This window comes from Rhamphochromis sp. 'chilingali', assembly GCF_963969265.1.
Source record: "Rhamphochromis sp. 'chilingali' genome assembly, chromosome: 7".
Classification (NCBI taxonomy): Eukaryota; Metazoa; Chordata; class Actinopteri; order Cichliformes; family Cichlidae; genus Rhamphochromis; species Rhamphochromis sp. 'chilingali'.
The window spans coordinates 33574833-33591191 of NC_137934.1; the positions used below are offsets into that span (position 1 = coordinate 33574833).

Sequence of the window (16359 nt, forward strand, 5' to 3'; positions counted from 1 at the left end):
TTGGGGTTGTGATTATTAGGATCATTAGACCTGGTGCTTTAATGTGTATATGTCCCATGTGTTTATTTTAAGTGTCAAATGATCTTTTCAGCCACTCTTTTTTGGGGGGTTAACCACAAAATTGGAAAACAGTGTCATGGATGCTTAGGTGTCTGTTGTTTGACAACCTGTTATTCTAAAACTTGTGCAGATACACCCAAACATCTTTATGGACCAATGAGGGATTTTTGTGGTATGTTTTTGGTTAACCAACCCTTTAATTCATTAAGTTCATTTTGCAGGACAGCAGTGTCCCTCAACAGCTGAGCAGAGTCTCAAAGGACCCCCTCTCTTAAGTGCAGTGATTATAGCCCACTGGAGAAACTGAGACATGCCCAGAGCAGTTGTAGTCAGGCTCTATTTACACACTCTGGATTACTTTGGTGTGTGTGTGTCTGTGTGTGTGCATGTGGATATGTGTCTGCATGCTTGCGTGTGTTTCTCCTGGCACTGTAAGACCCTCGTGTCCTGCCATTCACATCGCAGCTGTTGTCCAATCACAGGGGCTAAAAAGCTAATCACATGACCCCACGTGAGCACACTTGATGCCCTCTGTATTTGAGTGGCTTTTGCACGCACACACATGCAAGTGAAATGTTCTCACTCAGTGCTTTTGACTAAATAGGCCTGCCACTGCCGCTACGCTGCCTCCAGGCCGTTCAAATGTGTTCATCGCCTTAACTGACCACAGCATATATTGCCGTCACTTGAGGAGTTGGCTGGCTGCGGCTGTGATTGCAAATGACAAAGCTGTTACGATGTGAACTCACGCACACGCACAGAGAGCGACATACACAGTGGCTGAAAGAGTGACTTGTGAAAGTGCGACATAAAAAGGTTTCCCTTATATTCTCTTTCATCCAGTCTCTTTCCTCTCCCTCTCTCTCCGTCTTTATCCGGATGCCTTCACACTGACATCACCCTTTTTACTAGGCAAGTTTCAAAAGTAAAGACACCGTCACACACCGCAGGCGTACGGCCCCTGTAAAAGGGGCAGGGTGGTGTCCTCTTTATTAGCCCATGCCTGACATGGGAAACACAGTGGATCATGAGATTGGGCCCCTCATTATCACCTGACTATAGATAACAGGGTAGTGAAAACGAGCTCAGGGATGAATTAAGTTTGAGCTATTTTTGATGAAGTCAGTTCAAGGACAGTTAGACATGTTCTTTGCAGTTAGAGAAACCTATACCTGCAACATCGTATATTTTGAAATGATGTGAATTTATTTTAGTGTTAAGCCCCCAGAGGCATCCAGTATGGAGGAGTCCAGCCGCAAGAAGACCTAAATAATCGAAGAAGCCAGTGGCAAGTGGAAGATCAGTCTGTAAGCTAAAATAACCCTATAAGGATGTTCCTGTTGGGCCCATGATAAACACAGAATCATGGGCCCAACAGAAACATCTTTATAGAGTTATTTTAGCTTAACTGTTCTGCATATGATTAAAACAAACACTTGACTTTTTTCTTCCCTGATGAGAATGATCACAATAACAACAACTAATTGCTGTATATGAAAAAGCCATCTTACAGAAATGCTGCTGCTTGAATCTTTCTTGGGACAGCAACATGAAGGGTCCTGAAACAGACCACTCGCATATCTAGACAGCTTTGCTAACCCTTATCTTTGATAGCTCCATAGATGTTTGGCTCAGGTGCACACGGCTAATAAATTTAACAAAACAAAAATCTTTCCATCTTTTCTCTCTCTCGTTCCAGAACACTTTGAGATGCTACTTTCTTTTACATCCAATCTGACCAGCACTCTGTTTGACAGTGCCTACTCCGCGCTGGCGTCGGACTGTCGCCCTCTTGTGTTTCAGCTGTTCACTGACATCAAACGGCACCTTTCTGGAGACTCTAATTCCTCCTTGGAGAGTGTTGTGCGTCGATTCTACAATGACCTCTTCCCACTGGTCTATCGCCGCCTGCTCAACCCTGGTATAGGCCAAATGTCAGTCCGTACCTATAACTCCCTTTCAACCAGTCACGATGACTGCTTGCGCATGACACGGCGGGACGTCAGCCCATTTGGACCTCATCCTCGCCTACTCGTCAGCAGCCTGTCACGAGCACTCGGGCCGGGTCGAGCGCTGAGCCGACTGTTGAGACTGGCTGGAGAGGTTGTGAACGCGACCGAGAAGGCGACATTATCCAGAGACTGTTTGCGAGGGTTAGTGAGGATGCAGTATTGTTCCCACTGCAGAGGACTCACACTGATACGGCCCTGTACTGGACTGTGTATCAACATCATGAGAGGATGTCTGGTAAGTTTCTGGAAGTTGACTATTTTAGAAAACCCATCCTTCGCCTATTATTTAGAGCCCCAGTTCGAAAAAAGTTGGTACGCTGCTGGAATGTAAGTAAAACTAAATACCAATGATGCCATATTTTATTCACAACAGAACATCGAGAACATGTCAAGCATGGAAAGTGTGACATTTTACTTTTTCATATTAGCTCAATTTGGTCACACATCTCAAACAATATTGGGCAACAAAAGGCTGTAAAAGTAATTAAACTTAAAGAGAAAACAGCAGGAGGAACTTTTTTTTTGGTAGCTTTTTTCTTTTTGTTGAAAACTTTTTCTCGGATCCAAAAATGTACGTGGTGTTTCATAACTCCACAATCCAGCTTCACATTATATTTTTTATTTTCTTTTATGGCAAATGTGGATTTAACCTCTGTACTTCTAAGTAATGAAGATCCCAAAAGCTTGAGTAGCTCACCAACTATGGAGTGGAAATGATTATCTGATAATCTCAAATGATTATCAGATTACATAAAAACTGATCCAAATGATGATGCATAGTCAATCCAAGATTCCCAATAGTTTACAAACCTAGTGTAAGCCTAATCTTAAACTTAGCAAGGGGGGGTCTGTATATTCTAGATTTAACAGGCAGCCAATGAAGAGAAACTAGTACGGAAAAAAATGGTCTCGCATTCAGTTTAGCTGCTGTTAAACTGAAGGCTTTTCAGGAAGCTTTCAGAAGAGCCTGATAATGATGAGTTATAACAGTCAAGCTTAGAAATAATAAATGCATGAGTTAGTTTTCCAGCATCACCCTGAGGCAGGGTATTTCTATTTTTACAGAAATTGTGCAACTGCAGGAAAGCGTTTGGATTGTTGTAATAAAAGGCAGCTGTCGTTAGTATAATTTATCATAAACTTTTAGTATAACCATTGCACTTTGGGGAATGTGGTGCTCTCTGCTGTGTGTCACCTGGGCATCATGTGCATAGCAATGAAAATTAATGCTGTGCCTTTTAATAATAACACTTAAGGGATGAATGTATAATGTAAATAGAACTAGTCCCAGCACATAACCTTGAAAAACTTTATAATTAACCTTCCACTGTTTCTTTTCCTGTTTCCAATTGTAACATAAAATCCCCATTTTTCCTGTTTTCCATTATGTATCCCCTTTAACTCTTGCAATCCGATGTATAGTTTAGAAATGTGTTTGCCACTGGGACTGATTTATAAGCCATTAAGATCATCAGAACCTGAATTAGCCTCAGTACTTTTTCATGTATTGCGTTATTGGTATTGTCCGCCTAATATTGTGTTACACCTATATTTGTCTTATAAATCCTGTTTGATCTGGTGGAATGATATGCGGAAGTATTGTTTCTAAACTTCTGGCTGTAATTGAAGTAAAAAGATTAGAGTCCTGATTCAAAACTGACATGTTTATAATTAAAGCATTCCCATCCTTTGCTATAACTGCGATTGCCATGAGAGTTTCACTGGTCTGAAGGACACAATTAAATGTTTTCAGCGAGAGAGGAGTTAGTGGTTGTTTAAATGAAAATCTATTATTGTTGTTTTGAATTCCCCAAATCCAAATAAACTGGAGTGTGAGGGAGATCCGTTCCCCCAGTTCAGCACAACCCAATTCTCTCAATATCCTTAATCATTTAACATTAAAAAGACATTCAGTCTTAGTGTAGGATAAGTGAGATGTTGAGAAGAAAATATAATCCCTACTTTTAGGATTGAATTCATGCCACACATCACAGATTATTCTGGTGATAAGAAATACCTGATGCATCCTCGTATGGGTTCAACCTTGAGTTAAAGTCACTGACACTTATGACTTTGGTATGGTCTGAGTCTCATAAGTGAGTTTCTTGTATGAAAACTGTCACAGTCTGGCGAGGGCAGACTGTAGGTGTTGGCAAACGGACCCAAACGCAACTCCATAAACTGAACGTGGCGTAGAGTTAACAGAAAATCAGCCGTTTATTGAGGCCAGCAAAAAGGGAGTACAAACAGCAGGACACAGGTGAACACTAAACCATAGCCTAAACTGGGTGAACTAAAGCTAAACATGAAAAACCTTAAACGTGGTGAACTGACATAGAATGCTGAAGTGAGGGTATGGACGAGCAGACGACCTGACAAATGACATGCAAAAACAGAGGACTTAAATACACACGAGGTGATCAGGGGAAGTGGAGACACATGAGGAAACAGCTGACTAACATGAACCTAATGACAGGAGCAGTGAAGCTAAATACACAGAACCAAGAACACACGACTCCTTCCAAAATAAAACAGGAAACATAATGAAACGCAGACATGACAACCAGAACTTGACAACGTAAGACACAGACATGAAACACATGAAGAGCAGGGGAGACTTAACATGGGTTGGAAACACGAGGGGGGAATTAATAAGAACTAAAATCACCTAGGCATGGTAACAAATGAACTTAGAAAACCTGGAGGGCTTAAACATAAACTATAAACATCAAAATGAACTAAAACTCAAAACACTGGGTCATAAGACCCAGGACCGTGACAGAGCCCCCCCTTCAAGGGCGGATTCCAGACGCCCTAAACCACAAAAAACAAAACAAAAACCAAAAACAACCCACCAAGGGCGGGCGGCGGGGGTCCAGGACGGAGGGCCAGAAACAAGGCCACAAAAACAAAATGTCCAGTCCACAACCCCTCAGGGGGCTGACCCGGAGGGTGACGGCACAGGAGTTCACGGTCAAACAGTTCCGGGGGCCGTCCGTGCGGACGGCAACGGTGGCGACATGGAAACGGTTCAGGGGCCGGCCGTGTGGAAAGCAGCGGCGGCGGCGAAGGCGACGACGGAGCAGTTCAGGGGGCCGGCCGCGCGGAAGGCAGCGGCGGTGGCGAAGGCGACGACGGAGCAGTTCAGGGGGCCGGCGGAAGGCGGCTCTCTAGTGTCGGGTGCACTGGCCGAGGCCCGGTGGGCAAAGGACCAGTCGAGGCAGGACCAGATGAACCAGACGAGGCGGGACCAGACGGTGGCGTGGCAGCCACAGGCGACGGAGGCGTAGCAGATGCAGAGGCTGGACCAGGCGTAGCAGAAGCTGGAGCTCGACCAGGCGAAGCAGAAGCTGGAGCTCGACCAGGCGAAGGCAGGACCAGACGAGGACGAAGACTCGGATGAAGCTGGACCAGGCGAGGCGGAGGCTGGACCAGACGAGGATGAGGACTCGGATGAAGCTGGACCAGGCGAAGCACAGGCAGAAGCTGGACCAGGCGTGGCAGAGGCGGAGGCTGGACCAGACGAGGATGAAGACTCGGATGAAGCTGGACCAGGCGAGGCGGAGGCTGGACCAGACGACGACGAGGCGGCCGCAGGTGGCGGCTGGACAGGCTCTTCGGGCCCTCCAGCTGACGCGGCGTGAGGCTGAACGGACCCCTCGGACCCTCCAGCGGAGACAGGTGGCTGAACGGGCCCCTCGGACCCTCCAGCGGAGACAGGTGGCTGAACGGGCCCCTCGGACCCTCCAGCTGACGTGGCAACAGGCCGGCTGCGTTCACATGACATCTTATAGGTATCAGTCCAGAAACAAACAGGTGTGAGATGTCTTTTTTTTTTTTTTTTTTTCTAAATGACATCAGAAACAGCAGTATGCGACATTACGTGATGGCAGAGCTTCAGTTCATCCTTTGTCATTTTTTTTTTTTTTTTTTTTTTTTTTTAATAAATAGGACAGGGGGAATGAATGAGAGAAAGAGGGGGAGAGAAAGAAAGAAAACCAAAGGGGAGAAGAGACGGTGAGAAGGGGGGGGAAGAGAGAGAGAAAAAAAAAAAAACTCCTGGGTCACCTGTATGGAGAAAAAAAAACAAACAAACAAAAAAAACAAACAGAGGAGACAGCAAACAACAAAGAGTAACATAATAATAGAGAAAACAAAGCACCATCACAATAAACTAGCTAGTCATAGATATCAATATTTACTAAATAATAAACGATATTGTGCAGCACGCAAGATAGACAGCGCACAGTGTGCTTTGAGGCAGCAGCCAAGAAAGCTTTAGTCCGCGTCTGTGAATACCCATGTGTGCATACCTGTGTGGATCAGCATGCTTGCATTCCAAAGGTTTCTCCATGTAATGATCTGCTAGGGAGTGTGGGGGGGTCACAGCCCCGTCCTCCAGGGTGTGAAGCGGGTATGGAGGAGATCAAAACTCCAGACATCCAGAGGCCCCCAGAACACAAGAGACCATGGAAGACCAACAGAGGGGCAGCCGCGCCACTGTTCCAGTAAGAGCTGAGGAGAGTCCCAGATGAGGGCTCGCCCAGCAGCCGCGGAGCAGAAGTCAGGGGGAGTTGCAGTGACGCGCCCGTGAGCTCCGCCGGCCCCCAGCTGTGCCTGAGTGACCGAGCCCCAGGCCGAGAGGCCGGGGGCACCCCACCTCCAAAGGGGCCCGAGCGAGCCCCAGGCCCCAGGCCCCGACAAGCGGCCGCCAAGGAGTGAGCCGGTGTGTACCCGGACGCCCACCCCCAGACACAAAGAACCACCAACACACCGACACCTGAGGGAGTCCGCCACCGGCAGGGGAAGTGGTGGTGGGTGGAGATAGGCCTCCAAACCTTGGAGGGCCTGAGGTGTCCCCAGAGAGGTGGCGTCTGATACCCAACCTGACATATAGACACAGACATACAGGCACACACAGACACAAACATCCATTCCCACCCTCATGCTCTCATATGCACTCACTCCACACTCAACCAACGTGGAGACAGACATAAAGAGACGCTGTACACACAATCACACTCCCCAAGCGTACTCTACAAACCGGGTCTAGGTACCCTTGCCCCTGGAGGGGGGAATTGCACCCAGACCCAGGTGGTGTTACCCTTTTCCCTGCGGTGGGGAGAGGCAGACCACCCCGACTCCGCAGCAGCAGGGAGGCCCCACACCCCAGACCGCAGTCGGACGGCCAACTCCTCCTACTAGCCCTCCCGCTCCAGCAGGCCGCAGAGAATGGGGGTGGGAGAAGACTCCAAACCTCCCTCCACCCGCTCATTGTAGTGTTGATGCATATGTGTTCTAAGGTGCAATTAAAACCCAGGAGGGCATGGAGCTACCTGCCAAGGAGCAGCAGGTAAGCGCATAGTCCCTCCTGCTAGCCCTCAATGACTAAGTGTATTTAAAATTGAGAGGTGGGCAACGACGTCAGGGGTGAGGTGTACACCCTGATGGTAATTTGGACTCCGTGATTGTGCCCACCCCCAAGATCCTATATGTATGTGTAATGAGAGTGTGAATAATGTGAATGTCTAAGTTGTGGGATAAAATTGAGGCAGAGGCAGCCAGAAGGGGACAGGGGGGGGGGGGGGTGTGAGATGTCTTGAGGCAGAGACCAGCCCAGTCACTGCAAGACCCATGTTAGTTGACATAATAGGTTCAGAAACAGAAAGCCCTGTGTCTACATTCCGCCCTTCAGACTCAATCAATGACATAACGTTATGGCACAGGTAAGCTGGGTCAGCCACAGGGAAAACAAGGATTACTATATTACCCACAAAAACATGACTTAAACCTCCAGGGGGAAGTCCCTGGGTGAACATGAGATATTCAGATATGGATCTGGGTGATGAGAATTGACCAGTCTGATAGCGGTAAGTGGTACATTGACTTGGGACCACGCTAGAGGTGGACTGTAACTCAAGGGGGTTATGTAGAGTGTATGGTGAAATGGGTACGGATAATGCTGTGCTAGCAACCATAGCCGAGACGGGTGACATTTCCGGCTGTGTGCTGGTGTTAACACTAACCTTGGGACTCAAAACCCTGTCCGATAATGTGCTCACAGAAACCTCGGAGAACTGTGTCAAAGTAACTCCGTGAGGGGACGCTACATGGTCATTAATAGTGGAATCGTATCCCCTGGTCTCAGACTCAATCCTCTGAGTAGAGGCGGCAGGGATGGAGGTAAACAGTCCAAAAACACCCTGCTCACGACTGTGGGGAAAACAGAATTTAGGTGGGGACATTTCACAGTTCGTGTTACCCTGATTAGAATCCCTGTTGTCACCTTTAAGTCCCAACATGAGGTCATGACCAGCATTCTTATTTTTAAGTTCATTGGACACAGGAGCAGCAGGCAAAACATGATCACACCTCGTCTCACCCTCCGTTCTTATATGCTCTGCGACATGACCCTCCTCTAAAAAATCCTCATTCGCTGTGAAAGCACAAGTGTCTACTTTAAGCACCTCGTAGGTGAGCAGAGCAGACTCAGGAAGGGAGGCGTTAGCCACAGGCAACTCAGCTTTAGATGGAACCCCAGGCGAAGTAACGGACAATGGAGGAAATTCCTCCCCCCCTCTTGTCACACAATTAGCTTTTAGGTCTGTGGAGGTCTCCCTCCCTCTAAGTATTACACCAGAGGTCCCTGCCAAATCACTGTCTACGGGTGTCTTCGGGGCAAAATCTCTGGGTGGCGGCCCGGTTAGCGTGCCGACTCGTATGCTTACAGCAGGCGGAGGGGAGGCTGCGCGGCCACGGGGCTGTGGTGACGCAGTCCGCACACCGGACCGCTGATGCTGCCGAGGGCAGGCTGGGAGGATGGTGCGGAAGAAGTCCGAGATCAGAGGGGGTAGCGCCTCCCATAACCAGGGGAAAACCGTGACGCTTGTCCCCAACGAGTAAAGTAACTCCTCCCTCTCCTCCTCACTAGAGCTTCGGCTCCACTGGTAGCATAACGACTCCACTGCTTGGATTACGTCTCTACCAGGGGTCGCTGGGTCCGACATGGTCAGGTCGTACTGTCACAGTCTGGCGAGGGCAGACTGTAGGTGTTGGCAAACGGACCCAAACGCAACTCCATAAACTGAACGTGGCGTAGAGTTAACAGAAAATCAGCCGTTTATTGAGGCCAGCAAAAAGGGAGTACAAACAGCAGGACACAGGTGAACACTAAACCATAGCCTAAACTGGGTGAACTAAAGCTAAACATGAAAAACCTTAAACGTGGTGAACTGACATAGAATGCTGAAGTGAGGGTATGGACGAGCAGACGACCTGACAAATGACATGCAAAAACAGAGGACTTAAATACACACGAGATGATCAGGGGAAGTGGAGACACATGAGGAAACAGCTGACTAACATGAACCTAATGACAGGAGCAGTGAAGCTAAATACACAGAACCAAGAACACACGACTCCTTCCAAAATAAAACAGGAAACATAATGAAACGCAGACATGACAACCAGAACTTGACAACGTAAGACACAGACATGAAACACATGAAGAGCAGGGGAGACTTAACATGGGTTGGAAACACGAGGGGGGAATTAATAAGAACTAAAATCACCTAGGCATGGTAACAAATGAACTTAGAAAACCTGGAGGGCTTAAACATAAACTATAAACATCAAAATGAACTAAAACTCAAAACACTGGGTCATAAGACCCAGGACCGTGACAGAAAACTATGCAGCTTTGTCCTTTCTCCTTTTATTTCTCTTTACTGGGAATCACCAGATTCTCTGCATTCATCACTTAAACCTTTAATAACCTCACTGCGAGCGATTGCTGTCAGTCCCAGTCAGATTGCAACTGTTTGCAGAAATTGTCTTAAGATCAAAAGTGGTGGTGAATGTGTGATACCCTCAAGCTGTGGGCAGCTACTTAGTCACCACAAGTTCGAATCAGTCACAGAATTCAGTGCCATCACCAAGAAGCCACCAGTTTTGTTGTAAATGAAAGGAGGATGCCGTCCTATTTGTTTTTTGACTGAGCCATTTGCTTGCTCTGAATTATAAGATAGATTTGGTAATCTAAATGTGGCCAGTGTTGGATGGTTTCCATTTGAGTCGATTTAATGTAACGTTGTTCGGCTAATGTTATCTTAGGATTTTGGTGATTAGCCCTGTGGTGATGGTATTTGGTGATGAGTATTTTAATTTATTTTATAAAATCTGTATTTGGTGTCAGTGTATTGACAGAGACAATAATGCTTTGCAAACTATAACAATGCTATGCTGGACCGATTTTTTTCCCCTAGTTAGTAATAGCCTTCACATCGTATGATACTAGACTAACTGAAGCTGTCTGTTTCTCCATTATATAATTACAACGAAGGACATGTTTGCAAAAAACCTTCCCCTCAGCTAATCAAATATAAAAAATTACATGTAGAAGATAGAACAGATCAATATCAGAAGGTCTTCTTGTTCTGAGGTCTCTGTTTGCTGCTTCTGAGGGCAGTTTCTAATACTGCATTGCTCACGAAGGGGCCTCGTTTACACGTATAAATTGGTCCATGCAGTCATTAGCACATTCATAGTCCAGTGTGTGTAAAACAAGAATACTTATGTCTTAGCATTAAAGAGTCTTCTAAGTAGCACTGTGTGATCACTATTGTCCAGCAGTCACAGATGCACAGTAATGCGATTGTTGCCTCATCTCTGTTTTGTGTCTCTGTTTAAGACATCAGCACAAAGAGTCATTTGTATACTTGTCTCCACTGTGTGTTCTGAATCTGTCCTATAGTCACTGATCTTGTCTCTATAAGGGATCAGAGGACATAACGTAATGTTAAGAAAAGAGAAGCTTTTGTAATGTTGTTACCTCACGGTACGATGGGACGTTTGGTCTACATAGTGAGCATCTCTTTGTTCTTGCTTTCTGAAAGTGACCAGTTTTGCTTTTCATCCCTGCTGATGGGTTTCTGCTGGTTGGCCCGTCGATTTCAAAGCTCATGGTGTGAGCCACATTGAGTCATTCATTTTATTGTGTACCATCACAGGGAGCCCAACGGGAGCCGTATCCTTGGTGACTTCTTCTGCTGAGCTTTAAGACACTCCCGTGTAGAAAACTCTCAGCCTCACAGGAAAGGGAGTTTGGAAGTGTAGTTTTCCTCTCGCTTAATGCTTTCTTTGCTTCTGTATTTTCCCAACAAGGCTTCCTGAGTCATCTCGCTTAGTCATGTTTCCTGGTATAAGGAACATCTTCTTGGGCTCTAAAGCTGGTGAACTTGACCACTATGAATAACAGACGGGCCCATGCTGGTAACTTTAAAAACAAAGTTCAAAGTGCCTTTTCTATGTTCAGGTCAACTGTCTGACAAATTTCCAGCTTCTCTTTTGATATGCTTTCCACACATGCAGCTGTGGTCTTCTGTGATACCTTGGATTCTTACGTTATTCCATCTTGATCTTCCCTCCTGGTCACTTAGCCTAGCTTCCAGCTTACTCCAAAATTTGATTAAATTAATTTAATCTAAAATCACAAATAGCAAATAAATATAAATTAAATACAAAACACTGAGTCTCACCCAGGACCGTGACAGAGGGGGCTGTTTCTGACTTTCAGACAGCCACCAAAGATCCTGAAAGCAAAACAGAGTTACAAAAATCTTCTTGAAAGCAAATTTGCTGCAAAAGATTTTGGGTCTGCCTGGACAAAAGTATAGCAAGGCTGCAAATTCCCCAGAGCAGCAGTCAGATCATTTTTGACGGTTTTAATTCAGACAGATTTCGCAATCGCCTTGAATGTGCTATATGCTGGTTTTAGTTCTTCTGATTTTAGCGAGGATATTTTGGAACTGAAAGGTACTCAGCACTGAGCTCAGGCCTTTCATACAGTTAATGTTAACAAGAGCCAGGGTCCTGATAACATTCATGGCCGCCTAATTAAATATTGTGCTTAAGAACATCATCCTATATTTCATGTTATTTTTAATAAATCCTTGCAAATACATAATGTGCACTCTCTTTTTGGAAAAGACGCTGTCGTGGTTACACTCACTAAATCTAGTCGTCCAAAAGTTCTAAACGACTTCAGGCCTGTTGCCCTTACCTCAGTCGTGATTAAGGTTTTTGAAAAAAATCACCAGAAAAGTGATTATGGAAGCGATTGAACATCAGCTGTCACGATCAGGATCCAATGCAATTTGCATATATGCCCAATAGAGGAGTGCAGGACTCTACTTAATCTGAGTCTTAAACATGTAGAGAGTAAAGGGACTCACAGCAAAATCTCCAGTGTTAAATTAACACTGGAGAGTGTCTATATGGGTCCACACCTCTGAGTGTTAAATACAACACTGTTGAGTGTTAAATTAACACTTTTGACAGTGTTATATGTTTAAAAGTAACCTAGTCAGTTTTGAAGATTAACAATGGCTAACACTGAGCAGTGCTGATTTTCTAACACTGGAATATTTCTAACATTTTGAGTTATTTTCCAGTGTCTGCCACATGCTATCATTTTTCTGTAAAGCAAATGTACCTACGGGTATGAATAAAGTAACCTTGAATCTTGAAGCTTGTATCATTAGAAGCCATAGCATACATTTTTAGTGTTATGAGGATTATAACCAACTGTATCTTTCCATGAAGCTAAATAAATAAAATAATAATATGAAAATAAATAAGATAAAACTGAGGTCATTGTACTGGGATATAAAAAATTTAGAACTATTGTATCTAACCAGATTGTTACTCTTTTGTCTTTCAATGTAAAATAAATACTGTATGTAAGACTGCTTTTTTCCATTTGTGGAATATCTCTAAAATTAGAAACATCCTGTCTCAGAGTGATGCTGAAACAATAATTCATGCATTTATTATTTCTTAGCTGGACTACTGTAATTTATTATTATAAAGTTTTTCCAAAAACTCCCTGAAAAGCCTTCAGTTGATCCAGAATTGCTGCAGCAAGAGTCCTGACAGGGACTAGAAAGAGAGGGCAGATTTCTCCTGTATTGGCTTCCTTCATTGGCTCCATGTTAAATCCAGAACTAAATTAAAAATCCTGCTCCTCACATACAAGGTCTTAAATAAGCAGTTCCCATCTTATCATAATGACCTTATGGTGCCATATCCCCCTATAAGAGCACTTTGCACAGGCACTGCAGGCTTACGTGTTGTTCTTAGAGCATTTAAAAGTAGAATGGGAGGGCGCTGTGTAAATACAACTGAATTGAATTGAATTGAACTGAACTGAAAGGCACTTCCTCCCACTCTTGCTGATTTGACCCGCACACCTAGCCATCACAGTTTGGGCCATATAAAGCTAATCCTTTACGCCTAACTATTTTTTCCTTCTTCGAACACATCAACTATGATGACAAAACGTTGACTTGCTCCCTAATACACTGTATCCCACCCACTAACAGGTACTGTGATGAAGAGATAATCAGTGTTATTCACATTTCAGTGGGTATAATGTTATGGCTGGTCAGTGTAATTATTTGATCCCCTGCTGAACTTGTAAGTTGGCTCAGTTACAAAAACATTAACAGCCTCAATTTTTAATGTAGTTGAATTTTAATGGAGAGAGACAGAATATCAGCCAAAATAACCAAAATAATTATATATCGATTTATCGATTTAAATCGTTATGGAGTGATATAAGTGTTTGATCTCCAAGCAAAACATGACTTAGTACTTGGTGCAGAAAGTGAGCGAGGTTACAAATTTAACAGGGGATTTTCCCCACTGTACAGTCTATGCTCCAGAGGTTCTGGTACATATATTTTTTAACTGGTTAAAGTCAGGCTAGCTTACACTTTTTATGCTAATCTTAGATAATCACCCGATTGCTCTTTGTGCTCAGTGAATAAACCCAGCAAGAAAAGTGAGTTTCGTCCTGTTTAGATCAGCTTTAGAAAGAAAACATTTTACATATATTGTTGCAGTGACACTTTTGCTCTTCTAAATCTTCTCATTTGTAATCTCTGCAGAACCTACTGGACTCCCTTTTGGGTTCAGTGTGCGATTTGAAGAAGACAGTGTTTTAGATGCGTGGGAGGCACCAGAGAATTTGTATCCCGCTGTCAAGGGGCGAGACAGTTACCAAATTCGCACTAATGCAGCCATCTCTCATTCTGCTGAATCATTCAGAGAATTTTACCACCAACAGATCATTCCCACATTACATTTTGACTGACAGATAACAAGAGCATTGCCAAGAGAATTGGCAGTCTCTTCCGTGCTTCTTACTAGTCTGCTTTGAAATTTGCTGGACAGCTGTACCAGCGCCCAGGGGGAATTCTTTATAGCACAAAACTAGAAGATGGCACTGTTCGTCTCACTTGAGAGTTTCTTGGATGCAAGGAAAGTGTGATTAAAAAAAACAACAACTCTGAACATGTTTATCCTCCTCAGTAATGAGAAGGAAAGAAAAACCCACGCAGAGCAAAGAGAGAGGCGGAGGAAACAATGTATTTAAAGAGAAATTCAGTTATTAAGTTAAATTGAATTATATCTAAAAAGCACAAAATCACAGTGAAATGTTAGACAGATAGAAATCATAGACAACAAAGACAGAAATCCAACAATAAATTCAAATTCATATTGAGTAAAGACTTAAAGAGAATATATATAGATATATAGATATAGATAGTCTTCTCTGATTCAGAGGAAGCACTGTATGTGATCTGCATTTTCTCATTCTTCGTCTTTTCTCCTCTCTTTTTTTTCTAGGTGGGTGTATCTGAGCTGGGTGGCCCCTGGGGGAGTCTGGTGGTATTGCTTCAACGCCTAGCTGCTACTTTAGCAACCAGCAGCAACCACAACAGCATGGAGTTAGCTCTCTTAGCTGTGAGACACCATGTAAATGATGCCATACTACATGCGCAGCTGCATGGGCCACGCATCACAGCCACAGTAAGCAAAAGAGATAATTTGATGTTGGGGATGATGTTTGGTTTGCTTTATACTGGCTACACTTATAATTGTTTAGAATATGACATGTAGTCATGTGGATGCAAATCAACTGGGGGAAAAAAAGTTTAAATATGTAATGTTAAAGTGCTTCAAACTCAAAAAAAAAAAGAAAAAAAGATGAGCATCCGGTCCCTAAGCATCGTTACACATATGCCTCAATAATAAAGTCATTTGAATTTTGGACACAGAGGAAGGAAGGCCATGGGTTTCTTTCAGCCTGGCAGTTGGAGCTTCTTAGAAAAGCCTTGTACCTAGATGGGCTAAAAACAGCCTCATTCTCTTTAGAGAATCTGGGGTTCCTTTCAGTCTGTGTGTGTGCGTGAGCATGTATGTGAGTGTGAATACAGATCCAGTGCCAGACAAAGACTGTGGTTGGCGGGACAACCGATACCCAGAATGCAGCTTGTTTCAGAGTGATGAGAAAGTTTCTGTGGCTAATCTGTAGACAAACAGACGACACACAAACACATGCATGCATGCACACACTGTTGGAGGAAGCAATAGAGTAGTCGTCCAACTTTGAGAGAACATTGTGGACTTAGAGTAGATTCCTGAGAGGTAAACAAACATACACAGACATAATTGCACTGCTAATTGTGGCTGATAAGAAAATGCCCCTTCATTAAATATTTGATTAAAGTTCTTCATCCATGTGACGCATGACAGTTGGTTAAATGAAATATTGGCTACACTTAATGCTAAGGTTAAGACAACACTGATTTCTGTTCTCTTAGAGAACCTGACAACCAGTGTTAGAAAATTAAACACTAATGCAGGTGTGGGAAATGAATTTTCCCAGGGACCACATGAGTAGATGGGACAGTCGTGGAAGCTTACAACGTTAAATCTATAAGGAAATGAAATTAATATCGGCGCTTCCAAAAACGGTCCCATTTCCTCATGTAGCCCCTTGGGAAAAATTAATTGCCCATCCCCATTCTATAACTGAATAATTGGTATGAAGCTAATCTTTTGTGTATTTATTGCAATAATAACCAAAAAACTACCAGCTATTAAATTTACTGGGCACTCGGCATGCCTCCTAATGACATGAGTCAGTGGTCACAGGCTTCAACATCCTTGGTGCAATAAAGACTTAGCTGAGCACTTAGTCAAATAAGTCAAAGTTAGCTTCTCCAACTGGTAATGCCAGTTTGACTGAGCATATTGACAAGTAGTCTAATCTCTAATCTACTGCAAGGAAGAAAAAACTAGCATTGTCTCTCAGTTCATCCATTTACCAATACTAATGAACACATCTTAAACATGACACGTGGTCTAGATAAACGTGCATAATAGTCCATGTACATCATTCAGCATTCCTCTGAAAAGCAGCCCAAAGTTATCATCCAGT

The 16359-nt window shown here is 44.0% G+C and overlaps 1 protein-coding gene across 1 annotated transcript in view; it reads left to right on the forward strand.

Moving 5' to 3' along the window:
- gpc5b (glypican 5b) overlaps positions 1–16359 on the forward strand; it is a 75771-nt gene that overhangs the window by 6913 nt on the left and 52499 nt on the right. Inside the window, exons 3-4 of the mRNA XM_080887855.1 lie at positions 1760–2307; positions 14763–14945. Of these exons, the coding sequence (XP_080743981.1) occupies positions 1760–2307; positions 14763–14945 (731 nt within the window). The remainder of the gene's footprint in view (positions 1–1759; positions 2308–14762; positions 14946–16359) is intronic.